Genomic DNA, 15,058 nt, shown 5'->3' on the forward strand with positions numbered 1-15,058 from the left:
AAGTTAGGTTAACAGAGAATATAAGCAGTTTAGATACTCAAAATTTAAGGAAAACAATTTAGAAAATATAGTAAAAAAAATATAAGTCCATAAGTTAGACAGCTAGCGATTTTTACTGGGTTATTAAACACACACACACACACATTATATATATATATATTTTTTTTAAAATGTTTATTGTAAATATTATTTTTAAGCTGAATGAAATGAAAACTATTATTTGTACTTAATAATCAAATATCAAAAACTTTTAGTAAACCTACCCATTTGTCCCTCCTCGTGGAGTTGGGAAAAGTCCTGCCTGTGAATTTCTATAATTAGTGGGTGGTGGTACTTTATTATAGATTCCAGAACCAACATTTAACTGGCGACTGTTAATAAATAAAAGTCATGGTGTTCAATTTTTTGTAAAACATGTTTAAAACATATACCATTTCAAGATTATGGCATTTCATTTTTAAAGATTTACTACTTACACAAGAAACCTCTGATCTATAAATTAGTGTTTTCTTTTCACAACAAAAATAAAGAAAGTACTGTTTTATTTTGCTTGATTTCAATTGAACCAGTTAAGAGTAAGTTATGTAAACAAACTAAGAATACCTATATGGCGCTTTAAGATAATTTTTTCGATTTGATTGAAAAAATTGTAAAATAATCAACAGAATAAGACATTCAATGTTTATTTTAGAGTAGAAAATGTTAAAAATATCATCTTAAAGATGGAATATCAATTACTTTAATGAAGAATGAACATCAATAATGCTCAAACTGTCTATCTTCATTATGCATTTTTATGCTTTGTAATAATGCTGGCACTGTCCTTGCTGTTGTTAGTTGATTAGTTCAAATGTGGCTTACAGTATTTAAAATTCTGATCTAGTTCATCTGTATCTCATATTAACCAATAGGTAAACTATAATAAATAGCATCTTCCAGTCAAGACTGCCATCCCGTGGTGCAGCCTGTCTCCAAAAGTTTCTTCGGCAAAATCAGTGGGTATTCCCGGGGGGGGGGGGGGTGGGGGAAATGGTAGATGGATGATGACCTTATTAACCCAGTGAAACACCACCGTTTACTGGAATCCCAAAGGATGATGCATATTTGGCCTCTGTAGCAGGGGGTCTAGCTTCCATCAACTTAACCGCCTTTTCACATAGTGTAAGCATTACACAGCATGCTCAACACGTTCTGCAGATCAGTTGCTTGATATTATATGAAACTTAGCCTGATTGTAATGCATTAGGAGTCTTCCCAATCAGCTTAGCTGGTGCATCATCCAGCTGCCACTTAATATGCCAAATCATGTCAGGAGTGGGGGGGGGGGGGACATTGTTAAAGTTCCATTATGGGGTGATCTGCCCAAGTATCCATCACGTCTCATTGCATGTCCTTACTCTCTATATCATTTATTTTAGTGAATAATTCATATAAACAATGGAAACAATAAAATATTACAGTATCACTGTAGTTAAATAATCCAAAAATGTGTATTAAAAATAACAAATTGCATAACCAATAATAGATGTTTAGGACTTTGATTGTACCTTAAAAAAAAGTAGCTAAAACTACTATACATCTGGACTATCCAAACTATGCACTGTTTGCATAGTTTGGATAGTGTTCTTCCAAACAAGAAAGCACTGTACTGTACTCATGTTTCTGGCTTAAGGTTTCTTTTCCCATTCTGTAACATTCATTTGTCATCTTTTATGCTGTACAAATTTTAAACATCACTCTATTCTCCTTGAGATTTTTTCTAAAGTATGATTTTCTGCAGTTCAGTACTTAGAGTGAAATCATTTTCCTAAGTGACTTTAATGCTCACACACTTCTAAGTGGCTTTCCTTTTTCTATTCCACTAAGATGGAAAAGATGGGGGGGGGGGAGTATCTGCAAATTTTCCACCTGCCAACCAGATAATCCTTTCCAACACCTTGATCCTATCTTAGCCAGTTCTTTCTAGTATACTGCAGTCATCTCTCCCACAGAATGCCCTTTCCACAGCACACTCAACTTCTGGGAACTTCTACTCCTCTCTTCCATATGCATCCTGCTATTTGCACTTCACTAATCCAAACATTTGTTGCAATCACATTACAGAAATTATTCTCACTGGAATGAAAACCTTCACTCCCCTATTCTATTCAAAACCAAGGTTTCACAATGCCCTAAGGCATTCTAAGAATATAAATTTGGCACATTTAAAATAATCAGTATGACCAGACAGAATGTTTTTTTTTATTTTTTAACTAACTTGTTTTTTATATGCTGTAGCATACTTTCCCAAGAATATGAAAGTGGTCAACAAACTGAATACATATAAAACAATAATAAAGCTTAAAATGTTAACAAATTGCCATTAAAAAGTGACTTGAATTTGTGTTATATATGTATGCTTCATTGTTAATCATGCTGCATAACATCAATTATACAGTAATCTACCAAGTATCAGTATTCAAAAGAATGACCCTTGCATGCCAACTGACTTTAGGTAGAGAATCATGTAACTTTACTTCAATTATCTGACCCTCCAATTATCAGAACTTGCTGTTCTGATAACTAAAGGGTCAGATAAATAATAGATCACTGTAACTAGTACTATGATTTTAGATCTTTTATAAAAACAGACCAAAGCTGGCTTATGCCTTCATCTGTTTTTGGACACTTTTCTGATGCTTCTTTGAACTTGTGAATATTGAGTTCAATAGTTATATTGAATTTCTCAATTGTAGTATGACAGGCTAGACTGATTTGTAACATTTTCTCTTTCTCAGTAGTGTGAAGTGGCATTCACACTTTTTCTTGAATGGCCTGGTTGTCTGACACATGTCACATATTCAGAAAGTTTTATATACACCTGGTTTCTCAAGATGCAGATGAGGTTGATTAGCTGATCTTAATATTGAGCAAATTTTTTTTTCAGAAGCGCGAATGCCACTTTAAAGCCACATTGTTTCAGCACCACAGTTGTGTCTATACATCAAAAATGTAGATAATATTTTATCTACATTTTTGATGTATAGAACTGTTCCTTTGTAACTTTTATTTTCTTAACTGTTAGTATCATCAAATGCCCACCACAACCTTTTGAACCATACTTTGCATAGTTTTTTCCTAATAAGGGTAGTGCATATGCATTTGTCAGATTTGGTGTTTCATGCTAGAGATTACTAAACTAGAATCCCCCTTTTATGATCTGCTCTGGCTCAAATTTTCTTTGCCACACTTTGGTGTATTTATTGCTCTCCTAATTTCAGCAAATAAAACCATCGAAATGGGTTGTGAAAACAAAAAGAAAAACAGGAAGGCCTAAACTAACTTGGTAAAGAATGACAGAGAAAGAAAAAAGAAAAGAAATGTCTGGATGGGAGGAATAGACAAGTAAAGTTAACTGGTGATGGATACTAGTCTTATATGCCATAGGGCATATAAGACTAGCATCCATCTAGTCTTATATGCTCTACTTACCAATCCTACTAGTCTTATATTCCCTACTTACTAGATATTACCTACTTATCAATGGATAAGCAAGTAATATCAATAACCTGATAATTCTGATTTGAATTACTTATTTCTGAAGGTATCAGATTTTCCTAAGTCACCCTTGGAGATTTTAATGTTCATAATTTAAACTGGTTTTCCTTTTCTAAATTCGCAGCTTAGATCAAAACAAAGATGCAACAAGTATTTGTTGTAACAATTTAACACAAACTGTTTGTCTACCAACAGAAGAACACCATACAATCCTCATCATTCTCCATATGCTGGACCCTTTCTTAACCAGCTCTACTTCAAAATACACTGTAGATATCAGAGCTAATTCCAAGCATAAGCATGTCCATGTTTCCTTTCCTAAATCAACCTTCAGCTGATCTCAGTCCATATCCTCTAGCACTTCAACACTAAATGGGATGTCCTCCATAATTTTTACATTTCTTTTGTATAGTCTGATAACTCTTTCTGCTCTTCTCATCCAAATACTTTAACCAAAAATAACTGAAATAATACTTGTTTGAATGAGGACCTTCATCCCCCACTCACTGAAAACCTCTGCCCTGATTCTCCAACAAGTGTACCGAGGCAGTCCATGATAAAAATCAACATATCTCAAATAGCTAAGTCAAAAAACATGCTTCACTGAGCACACAATACTGCCTAACCATCTGTAAAAAACATTTTAAGCCCAAATCACTCTGAAAGGGCCAAATGCAGAAAATGTGCCTCCTGCTCAAATAGCAGTCAAGCCTTTATCCCCCACTAAAGCTACTTGAACAATTTCTGACCCTCTATGCACTCATTTCTCATATTCATTTATTTCTTTCTCATATTCTTTGACTTCAGAACAAACACATTTTAGAATAATTCATGTCCAAGTTATATAGCCATAACAGTTGGAATTTGGCCTTTCTAAAATGACTTTGTAAATGGTACTGAGTGAAATGAAGTGCATTATAAATATTAAAACAACAAAGGAAAAAAATATTTTTGATTAGCTTTTTTTTGACAACATTCAGATTTATTTTATCAATTCAGTCAGTGGGAGCTCATTTCAACAGAAAACATGAAGGTTTTTATATATAATGATTTATCCTGGTTCAAGTATATTTCCCATGATTCCAATTGCATTAAAACATCATCATTGCCAGCTTTATTGGCTGAGTGGTTAGCGTACCCACTCTCCAACCTACAGGTCGTGGGTTCAAATCCCACCATGGGCATGGATGTTTGCAATTGTCTTTAGGTGGAAGATGAAATTCGTTGCCTGGTGTGAGACCACCTTCCCACTTATTGGAAGCCTAAATGGCTACAATTCGGGCTGAGAAAGTTTCATGCTAGGTTTTAGAGTGTGTATATATACACACACACACACACATACAGACATCATATGTAGATGATGTCTTCATTATTTGGAGCCATGGACATGATTCCCTTATGTTTTCCTCGAACATCTCAATAGCTGACATCAAAGTATTAAGTTTACTGCCGAGCTTGAAACGGATAATTCCCTGCCTTTTCTTGATGTCAAACTGACCTGCTCTTCTGGTAAACTCAAAACATCGATATATATAGAAAGCCCACACATACCAGCAGATATCTGCATAGTCAGTCCAATCATTTCCCTCCTCATAAGCTTGGAATAATTTCCACCTTGGGACACGGACCCCCGTTCTCTTCTGGATGACCCAAATGAACTTCTTACAGAAATAAACCATCTCAAAACTTCTTTCAAAGTTAATGGATATTCCAAGAGAATCATTGAAAGATTCCTTCTTAATCATCTAGACATTGCTCAGAAGAAACAAATAGATTCAAAGGCAATATATCTATTCCTTACATAAGTACAGTTTTACATAAATTAGCAAAAGTTCTAAGAAAATACAATATCAGAACTTTGTTCACTCCACTTCCAAAAATCTGTTTCTTAATAAGCCACCCAAAACCTTATCATCATCGTAAATACCCTGGTGTATATACAATATTGTGTGATTGTGATATTCCTTATTTTGGGCAGACAGACAAATCTGTCGAATTGCATATGGAAGAGCACATGAGGGACATTACTTACAAGAGACAGCGAGCCAGTGCATTATCAAGTCATATCCTTTTCTCGGCTAATCCTAATGATGAAAGCCAAAGTCACACAATCTGCTGGGAAAAATCTACTAACATCTTCTGTTGCAATGATGAACTAGAGAGAAAAATCGAATTGAAAGAGGTGGAATTTAGGGAAATCATCTTCAATCCTGTTCATCTAAATAATAACTTGAGTTACAACCTCCCAGATAGTCATTCAGCTGTAATCATGTACTGGTGTTCACGAGATGCTACTAGTACGCACTTTCCCAACAATACAACAAACGAAAGAACAGCTTTAAATACAACCACAACGTTTTAATGTCAATTATGTATAGAGACTCTCTGTGTTGTCCATAGTTTATTTAAGCTTCAGTGTTTTAGTGTTTTTTCTTTCTTTTATAATGTCACCTGATGAAGGCTGTTACAAGCCAAAACTAGTCGTGCTTTAATATTAAAACCTTTTTACTTAAATCTTGGTTTTAGTCATTCAATTAAATATATATATATATATATATAATTGAAAAATGGAGGGGAAAAAAAATCCTTGCCCACCCATGGTATAAATGCACTATAGGTTTAATAATAACTTTTTTGTGGGTGGTAACCACATTTAAAAATAATAATAATAATAATTAAATTTTAACAATTTGTCTTAAAAATATTTATAGAGTTTTTTATTTTATAAAAAATAAAACCATAATCAAATTCCTGAAATATTTATACCAGCTCTACTAAAACTTCCAGTCACAATTCACATGTAATGTAACATCAAATCATAGGTATTTCTTTTCTTTAAAAGAATATTTTAGGTAATGCAATGTATGCATATGTTTTATCTCCCATAAATACAAACTAATTAAAATGAACATAATGCAGTAGGCGCTGCCTATTGTGATCACTTTGGGACAGTTGCTTTTCGATAACAATAACCGACTGATAACATTAAGCAAAGGATATAAAAAATTGCATCATTTATTTCAATTTATTGTTATGAACATTATTTAATTTATTTTAAAAACTTACCTAGTGTTGTGTATTTACTGTATCTACTGTCGTGTCTTTGAATATATGAATTCTTGAATAAATTGCTCATAGTCATAATGCCTTTCAAAGTTTGTCGCTCTATGTTGCACACCGCACTGAGGTATTCATAGAGCTTCTTGCATCTGGGCATTGGTTGGAGGAGCTTCTAAAATATGTTCTGCTATACTTGTATTAGGTTCACTTTCTTCTATTAGTTTAAAGTTCTCATTGGAAGAAGCTTGAAATATTTCCAACACTGTCATTGTAGCCACCACCACTTCAACATTATCAAAATTCAACCAATTTTCAAATTCTTCTTTTGACATAGCGTCTGGGGATTTATCAAAAATTTCATTTGTAAGACATTCAAATTCTTCGGAAAAAGGAGTTTCAGAGTTTTTTTTTTAAAAAAATCTGCTTCCACCTTTCTGGAAGCAGTTTTCAATAGTCTTCTCTGTGACTTGCTTCCATGGCATTGCTACCAAATGCAATGCATCAAGAAGGGAAATATTTTTTGCAATTGCACTTGCATTAGATTGGTCTTTTATACTTAATCAAGTTCAGCTATAATTCTCGCATTTACTTCTATGCAATAATAAGCTTTAAAAGCTTGTACGATGCCTTGGTCACATGATTGAATTAACGATGTAGTCTTCGAAGGCAAGAAAATTACTTTGTTCATAAATGATAAATTGTTTGTGTGTGTGTGCAATGCAATTGTCTACTAACAAGACGATTTTTTGCTTTAATTTAAGATCCCACTTAACTAACCAATTGTTGAAGATGCCATTAGTCATCCAAGCATTTGCACTAGAACAGTAGTCAATAGGCAAACTTTTGACACCTTTAAAACACTGAGGATTTTTTATTTTTACCAGTCACTAGGAGCTCTCGTTTCTCACCTTTCATATTAGCACAATAAAGAACTGTCATTCACTCTTTTGAAGATTTAAATCCTTTAGTACTTTCATTTTTTCTCTTTCATCTGCATTGTAAATATCCTCAGGAGAATACTCAGCAATAATTTTTTGGTCACTCAGTCTTAATCCATGCATCAGCTGATAAAAAAACCAGCACTTTTTTCTTTACCATGAATACACTTGTGCACAATATTCTCTTGCTTTTTCCACCTGTTAAACCATCCATCAGTTGCAGTAAAATTTTCTTTGCCCATTGTTTTTGCGAGTTTTTCTGCTTTTTGTCGCATCAAAGGCCCACTAATCGAAGCATTCTATTCACGAATGTTACTAAACCATTTTCACGCTGATTCAACTTACTTGAATATCCTTACCAGAGGGCTCTCTTCCAATCCATTTTCTCATTAGTAAGAACTGAAGTTTCAATGTTTGATCTGTTTTTTAAGATCTTACACAAGAGTTGTGAAATTTTTAGATACACAGCCGCACTATGCTGACTCATTTTGGACAACTTATCATAGCATTCCAAAATTCTTTGCTTTTCTTGAAAAGATAAATCTTTATGTTTTTTACTTGCTTCTGCCATAATGCTAAGGGCCGTTTTAATGAGCACGTAAAGTCAAATTCACTTACTAAAAAAAAGCACAAAAATAAACTTGAAAAATCACAATTAGACTGTATTTATATCCCCTGGATTTGCCTGGAAGAATAAGATTAAAGGAAGATTAACAAATGTTCTTTGTCAAATTTTCTCCTGATTAACCCTTATTTCTTAGAATTCTGAGATGCAAAAGGCTAAACATTCGGGGATTTTGATAACAATTACCAGAACTTTTGATTATTTTTAAATTGTGTATTTTGGGACTGACTGATTTTGATAACAATAGCTGATCGATAATCACAATAATCTACTGTATTTACATAATCAGACCCCCCCCCCCCCCAAAAGTGAAGTAACATTATTTGTTTTGCTCAATTTTGCATCTCTGGTAAATCCTAATTTGAAATCTCATTAACTCAACTGTTATAATAGTGACTCCTGCCCACAAAGGTAGTAAGCTTATAGTATAGTATGGCACAAAATAACTACTGAAAAACTACAGTGATATACAGGATGTCCTCAAATTTTTACCCTGATTTCAACTGACTATAATATTTTACCAATGAAACTAACTGAATAAATTTTGTTGCAGGTAAACTTGGGCACTCATAAAGTTTCCATACTGGTATCTTCAGTATACTGCTTTTGCCATCAGGAGTGCTGCTGCTGATTTTTTTTTAAAAATGGCTTCAATACAGGAAAAAACCCAATGTGTTCTGTGGCTAGCAAAAAACAAAATCTCCAGTTACAGTGCAGCAAATGTTTAGGGCACAGTATGGAAAGAACCCACCCAATGTCAAGCTCATTAAGTCATGGAAGACAAAGTTTTTAGAAACAGGTTCAGTTCATAAGGGTACAAGCAGTGGCAGACCATTGTTTTCCAAGGAGACAGTTCAAACTGCCTTCACCTGGTCACCGCAGAAGTCAATCAGAAGAGCTTCACTAGAACTTCAAATGCCAAGGAGTACAGTCCACAAAGGGGTACGCAAATGTTTGAAATTGTTTGCATACAAAGTACAAATTGTCCAGGAGATAAAGCCAGCTGATTGTCCAAGGCGTGAAGAATTTGCTAACTTCATTTTGAACCGCATCGATGAGGATAATGATTTTTAATAATTAAAATTTAATAGTTTAAAAATTTTTAATTAATAATTGCTATGCATTGAAGTCTAACTTTGTGTTCTATTTCAAGTATCCAGTGAAGAGTTATATTATAATCAGGGTAAGCATTTGTGGACACACTGTATATTATGGAGTAAATGGGTTTCTTGCCGGCCTGGTTGGCTGAGTGGTAAGCGTATCCGCTCTCCAACCAAAAGGCTGTGGTTTGAATCCTGCCGTGGGCACGGATGTTTGTGATTGCCTGTGAGGGTGCTAGTGGTGATGATGGTCAATAGATAGCATTGGTATAGATGATGATGGTAGTTGCAGTTCGTTGTAGTTGGTGGATTGAGTGGTGGAGACAAAGTTGTGGAGTGGATGACCTCCCTCAATGAGTCTTTGGACTCCCCGGAGGCACTACGTAATAATAATAATAATTAACAAAGAAATATGTACATCCAAAATATCGGTGGAATCTTGATCGAATAAAGCATTAACGATGGTAGATTATGTGCTCGAAATGGGCAACTTGTCTTTCAAGAAAGGTTTCATAGTGCATGCATAGGTTCTCTGTCATCTTGGAAACAAAGGTTGGGACATCTGCTGGACATATTGTTCAGTTTTATTCCTTAGTTCACCAAGGTTTGAAGGCAGGTAATGGTGGAATATTCATTCCTTCAACATATCCCAAATGGAGGCATCAAGTGATGTGAAGAGCCTCCAGGAGGAAGCATTCTGATAAATAGGCTCTATAATGACGTGATGAGTGACAGGTTGCTATGTCCTGTTGGAATACCTGTGCATGAAATGGAATGTCAAACAAACATGTCCTAGGCTTGGCCTGTTTGCTCTACCAACTCCATATGAATGAAAATAATGCTTAAAAAAAAAAAATGTCTTTTCTTCCGTCAACACCATTGCTACAGCTATATGTAATGGCATATCTCATAGCACATATAATGAATGGGAGTATCGAAGTTCAGTACTGGTTTTTTTTTTTTTTTTTTCACCATACTATACATTAGAAGTACTGTATGTTGGATAAGTTTTTTTTTTTAATTTTAATTTTATTACTCTTATATGTTTTTATTTATTTTTTACATAATCTCAAAACCCTACTGCAGATGTATACTAAACATGGAACTTTTTCAATTCACTTCAAGCCTCCAATAATCAGGCAGTGGTCTCATACTGGTCAATGAAAAATTCATCTCCCACAGCTTATTGTTTGGAAAGCAGACACACTAACCACTCAGCCAACCTTACAAACTGCGACAGTTTATCTTCTAATATTAGATGCTTCGTTCATAAATGCTGCACTCAAGTGCAATAACTACTTTGTTTTGTTTGACTTAATATACTTAGTGTCAAAACAAAAAAGTATGCTTTGAGTCTTATGCAATGCTAAAAATTATTTAAACACAAAAATAGAGATAAAGTAGTAAGTGCATGGATCCTGATATGTTAATAAATATTTTTTAAATATAAATTAAAAAAAAAAGAAAAGGGAACAGTAAAGTCTGTTACAAATTTTCAATGATTTTCATGATCATCAATACCTAGTTTAATGAAAACCTTTGTATTATCGAAAAAAAAAAAAAAAAAATTACAAACAGTTACAGATTAAGTTAAAGACAATATACTTCTGTCATACTGTTTGTAACTTGTAATATTTAAATTCGGTGCACAGCCTTTTTTTTTTTTTTTTTAATTTTCTCCATGACAAAAATATAACAACACGCTTTTCTATGCCACTTATATACGAAAACATTCATATTAGTTTCGATAATAAAATCTGTTTATGAATAACTGGTGTTTAACAATCATGATCAAGCAAACAAAGCATACGGCAAATATATTGTCTGATAATAGTTTGTTCTGGTGTGGGAGAGAACCTGCCACTCTCATATAAAACCAGTTAATTCACCTTTGCTGAAATGCTCTTATAAAGGTTTCTTGTGTTCTAGACAGGATGCAAATCTAGATCTTTCCACCCAAAGGACATCATTCTTCTGTGATATGAAAGCACTGGATTTCAGAATATCCTCTGCAATTGAGTGTTTTTTTTTTACTCTGTACATGTTTCTGTGAGCACTACAGTATTTAAAATAGTGTATTAATGCTAATGCAAATCACAGCTGGTAGCAGTTTACAAAAATGACCATGAAACCTGTTTACTTTTTAACACTTGGTTTTACTTTTCAGGTACACTTCATCAAATGTTTAAGTTTTGCAAGGTTATATCTGTCTGTTCATTCCCAATTATTCTGGAACTTTGGCTAGGCAGAGCTCACTCAAATTTGGTATTCAGAATTCAAAAATTTGTTGAGATATTCCAATTTTTGTTTAAATCAAATCATTTACATAGACACTACCACCTATGAGCTGTTTGTAACAATGAACTGCATCCTGCATGTGTGAGATGTGTTACACATATAAACTATTCTCAGTTCCAAAGCCTCACCTGCTTCAACAAATATAATAGTCATTATTGTTTTCAGTGATTTATATAAAGATGATTTCACATTCACACCTTTTACCTGATGTATACATATTCACCTTGATGATAATGATGGCAGAAAAAAAGGCAGCCAAACATGCAAGCACTTTTAGTTTAAATGAATTCAAAGTGATATATTACTGGTAGATTGACTTTGTGATATTCTTGCTACAGTAGAAGAATTTTTGGATCACCCAATAAGTAACAAATTTATAACAAAGTTACCCTGGTGGGCTTTGTCATAAATAATTCAGTGGGTTTGAATCCCACTGTGGGCATGATGTTCATTAATGTCCTAAGGTGGTAGATGAATTTCATCACATGGCATGACCACTCTGTTTATTAGAGGCTTCAAATGCCTTAAAAAATTACTCACTTCTAGCCACTAATAATGCTAACATTAATGTATTATAGGCTTACAGTCTCATATAAAACTCATATAAAATAAAAAAACTTTCCTTGTGTGAATAATTGCAAATCTTGGAGAAGTCTGGAAACTTCAGAAATTTCCTCAAGACATCTAATGGTGTACTTGATACACAAAGAGAACAATTAAGTTTCCAGAACTGTAGACATTAACCAACTCTCAATATAGTGAACTCTTTATAATTTGTTATTTGTAAAAAGCTTGCTGATGTGAATATCCTTTAAAATAATTAGTGGCTTTTAATAGCCTGTTTCTAGCCACATTGCTATGATGTAATAATCAGCATTAAAAGTACCTGTTTTACAAGTTTTAGAATTTCAATTTTACAATTTTTCTATGAAGCATAATTTTCTTCAAAATACACTCAATTTTCACAATGGCTAGAGCACTCACTTGTTCACAACAAACTAATTACAAAGTTTAACAAAGCCCAATTGTAAAGGAAACCTGCTATAGATTTTGTATAACAAACTATTATTTTGGTCTCTTTGTATTCACCACAGTGGTCCCATGAAAAAGTTTCAAACAACAGTTTACCACATAGCAATTCACTGATAATTTTCAATGCTTTCTGTGAAATATTTATATAAAATATTAAATGCCTCACTCTTGGTGGAGATGAAACTGCTCCTTTCCCAAATGGGAAAGAGACAATCTCCCAATTTTCCTCACCATCATATTAAGTTCCATTTTTTGCAATATGCTGTATTATAATATTGTTTTTACTGAGAAATTTGTGCTATTTGGACAATAGCAATCACGGCAAGAAAGGAATAGCAAGCTTTTAACAATAATCATCAAGATGAGTTAACTGACTGGGAGGTAATTTCAAGTAGAATTATGTGGGCAGTCAAAATGGAAAACTGGATAAAGAAACTTATTCGAGCCTATGATCAGACAGAAGGCTTGATTAAAGATATGCAGAAATATTTTGAGGGGGGTTAAAGCTATATAACCGAGAGGAGAGCTCCACATGGCGCCTTCAAAGGAATGCAGAGAACCGACCAGGGCTTCTAACCTAATGTCCAATCCTCACCTTCTCATGGTGCACCCTATTAGGTATCTACCTGGATACTGAACAGACAAGGATGGGCTGCCAATTTGGGATTTAACCGTCCAAATTGTATTCTTATTGGCTTCAACCAAAATTTCAAATAATGGTACAACACGACAAAATTTCATGCTGGCTGGGGCATCGCCCGGGTAAATAAGGCCCCCGCTGTTTTCGCCAGGGAAAACAGCGAAAAGTCAGCTACTGGAACAAATCCTAAAACTTACTCCAACTCAACATCATCAGAGTTCAAGATTGGTACTATCAACATAAGTAGCTTGAATGGCAAAGAAATGGAGCTAGCTGAGGAATTGGATAAGTACCAGATTGACATAATAGGGTAACTGAAACAAAAAAGACAAAAACTGGTGAGATCTTTCTGAGCAATAAATATAAAATGTTATATTCAGGCAATGCCAATCAAGGAAAAGGAGTTTTTCTTCAAGGCGAATTTTCTTTTCAATATTCATTCCCCCCCCCCCCCCTTTTCAATGCAATTTGTGGCCATTACTATAAAATAATTTTTTTTTACATAAAAAAAGCATTACATATTAATTATGTATGTAACTCACCAGAAAACAAAGTGCTCAGATTGAGATAACACATTATGATTTTTAATGTGCTTTCCTGGCAGAAAATGAAAACAATTTTCAACAATAAACATTTATACAGTATACAATTGACATACATGCATGCTAAAGAGTGTTTTCCCTAATATAAATTCGCTACTTATAACTACCTGTGCCTTATTGCGTATTACAGACACAAATTTAACGAAGATAAAATTTGATTTTTAAGTCGCATGGTGAAAAATATATGAAAAGATAAAGGATTACTACAATTTCTAGACTGTGTTTTTGTCAAAACCACGTTGTACAAGGGTTACCACAATTTGTAGACTGCATTGTATATGTACCACATTATACGAGGGTTACCTGTACTGACCATTTAAAACTATATATTTAGAAATTTATGTACATTTAATCATACAAATACAACATTTATACAAATGATATTCTATATTTTTCAATTTAGCTACTTGAATACAAATTTACTATTTCTAGATATACACAAAGCTTTTGACTGTGTATCACATGAAATTTTAATAAAAAAAATTAGGTCATAGGAATACGAGGTACTGCCCTAAACTGGTTCAAAAATTACTTAAATGCCAGTTCACAAATTGTAAAAATAAGCAACAGCTATAGCAGCTCCAAAACAGTAGACTGCGGTGTACCACAAGGATCTGTCTTGGGACCAATTTTATTTAATATTTATATCAATGAATTCTGCAATCTTAAGCTAAACAGTAAAATAAATACTTTTGCAGATGATACAGTACTAATTTTCTTTACAGACACAGCTGAACAAATGAAAACCATCATGAATGCTGATCTTTTGAAAGTAACAAATTGGTTGCAGTCAAACAAACTCAGTCTGCATGTCTCAAAAACTAAATACGCAAATTTTAACTTGCGAAATACAACTGGCAAAATGAACTTCACTGCACAATTACTTTTGCATGATTGGAATTGCAGGACAAATTCAAATTGCAACTGCGAGAAAATAGAAAAAGTCAGTGTAATAACTTACTTGGATTAAAAATTGATAGCAGTTTAAGCTGGAAACCGCATATTACCGATGTCATAAATAAAGTAAGGATTATGTTAAACAGACTTTACTACCTAAACAAATTCTTAAATTTAAATATTTAAATCTAAAAATATTATATTCTGCCTGGATTCAAAGAGCACTACAATATGGTATATTAAGTTGGGGAGGAATCTATCGCACTACTCTGAAACCTTTAGTCTCAACTCAGAATAAAGTAATTAAAATCTTAACTAGAAACAAATAT

At 33.6% G+C, this 15,058-nt stretch overlaps 1 protein-coding gene across 1 annotated transcript in view; it reads right to left on the reverse strand.

Annotated features, from left to right (window-relative positions):
- Window positions 1-259: 259 nt before the first annotated feature.
- Rat1 (5'-3' exoribonuclease 2 Rat1) overlaps window positions 260-15,058 on the reverse strand; it is a 365,027-nt gene continuing 350,228 nt past the window's right edge. The window contains exon 29 of the mRNA XM_090399598.1: window positions 260-371. Within this exon, the coding sequence (XP_090255724.1) occupies window positions 260-371 (112 nt within the window). The remainder of the gene's footprint in view (window positions 372-15,058) is intronic.

The sequence above is a fragment of the Typopeltis vanoorti genome, chromosome 10 (assembly GCF_054136105.1).
Source record: "Typopeltis vanoorti isolate ZY-2024b chromosome 10, IOZ_Tvanoo_1.0, whole genome shotgun sequence".
Classification (NCBI taxonomy): Eukaryota; Metazoa; Arthropoda; class Arachnida; order Uropygi; family Thelyphonidae; genus Typopeltis; species Typopeltis vanoorti.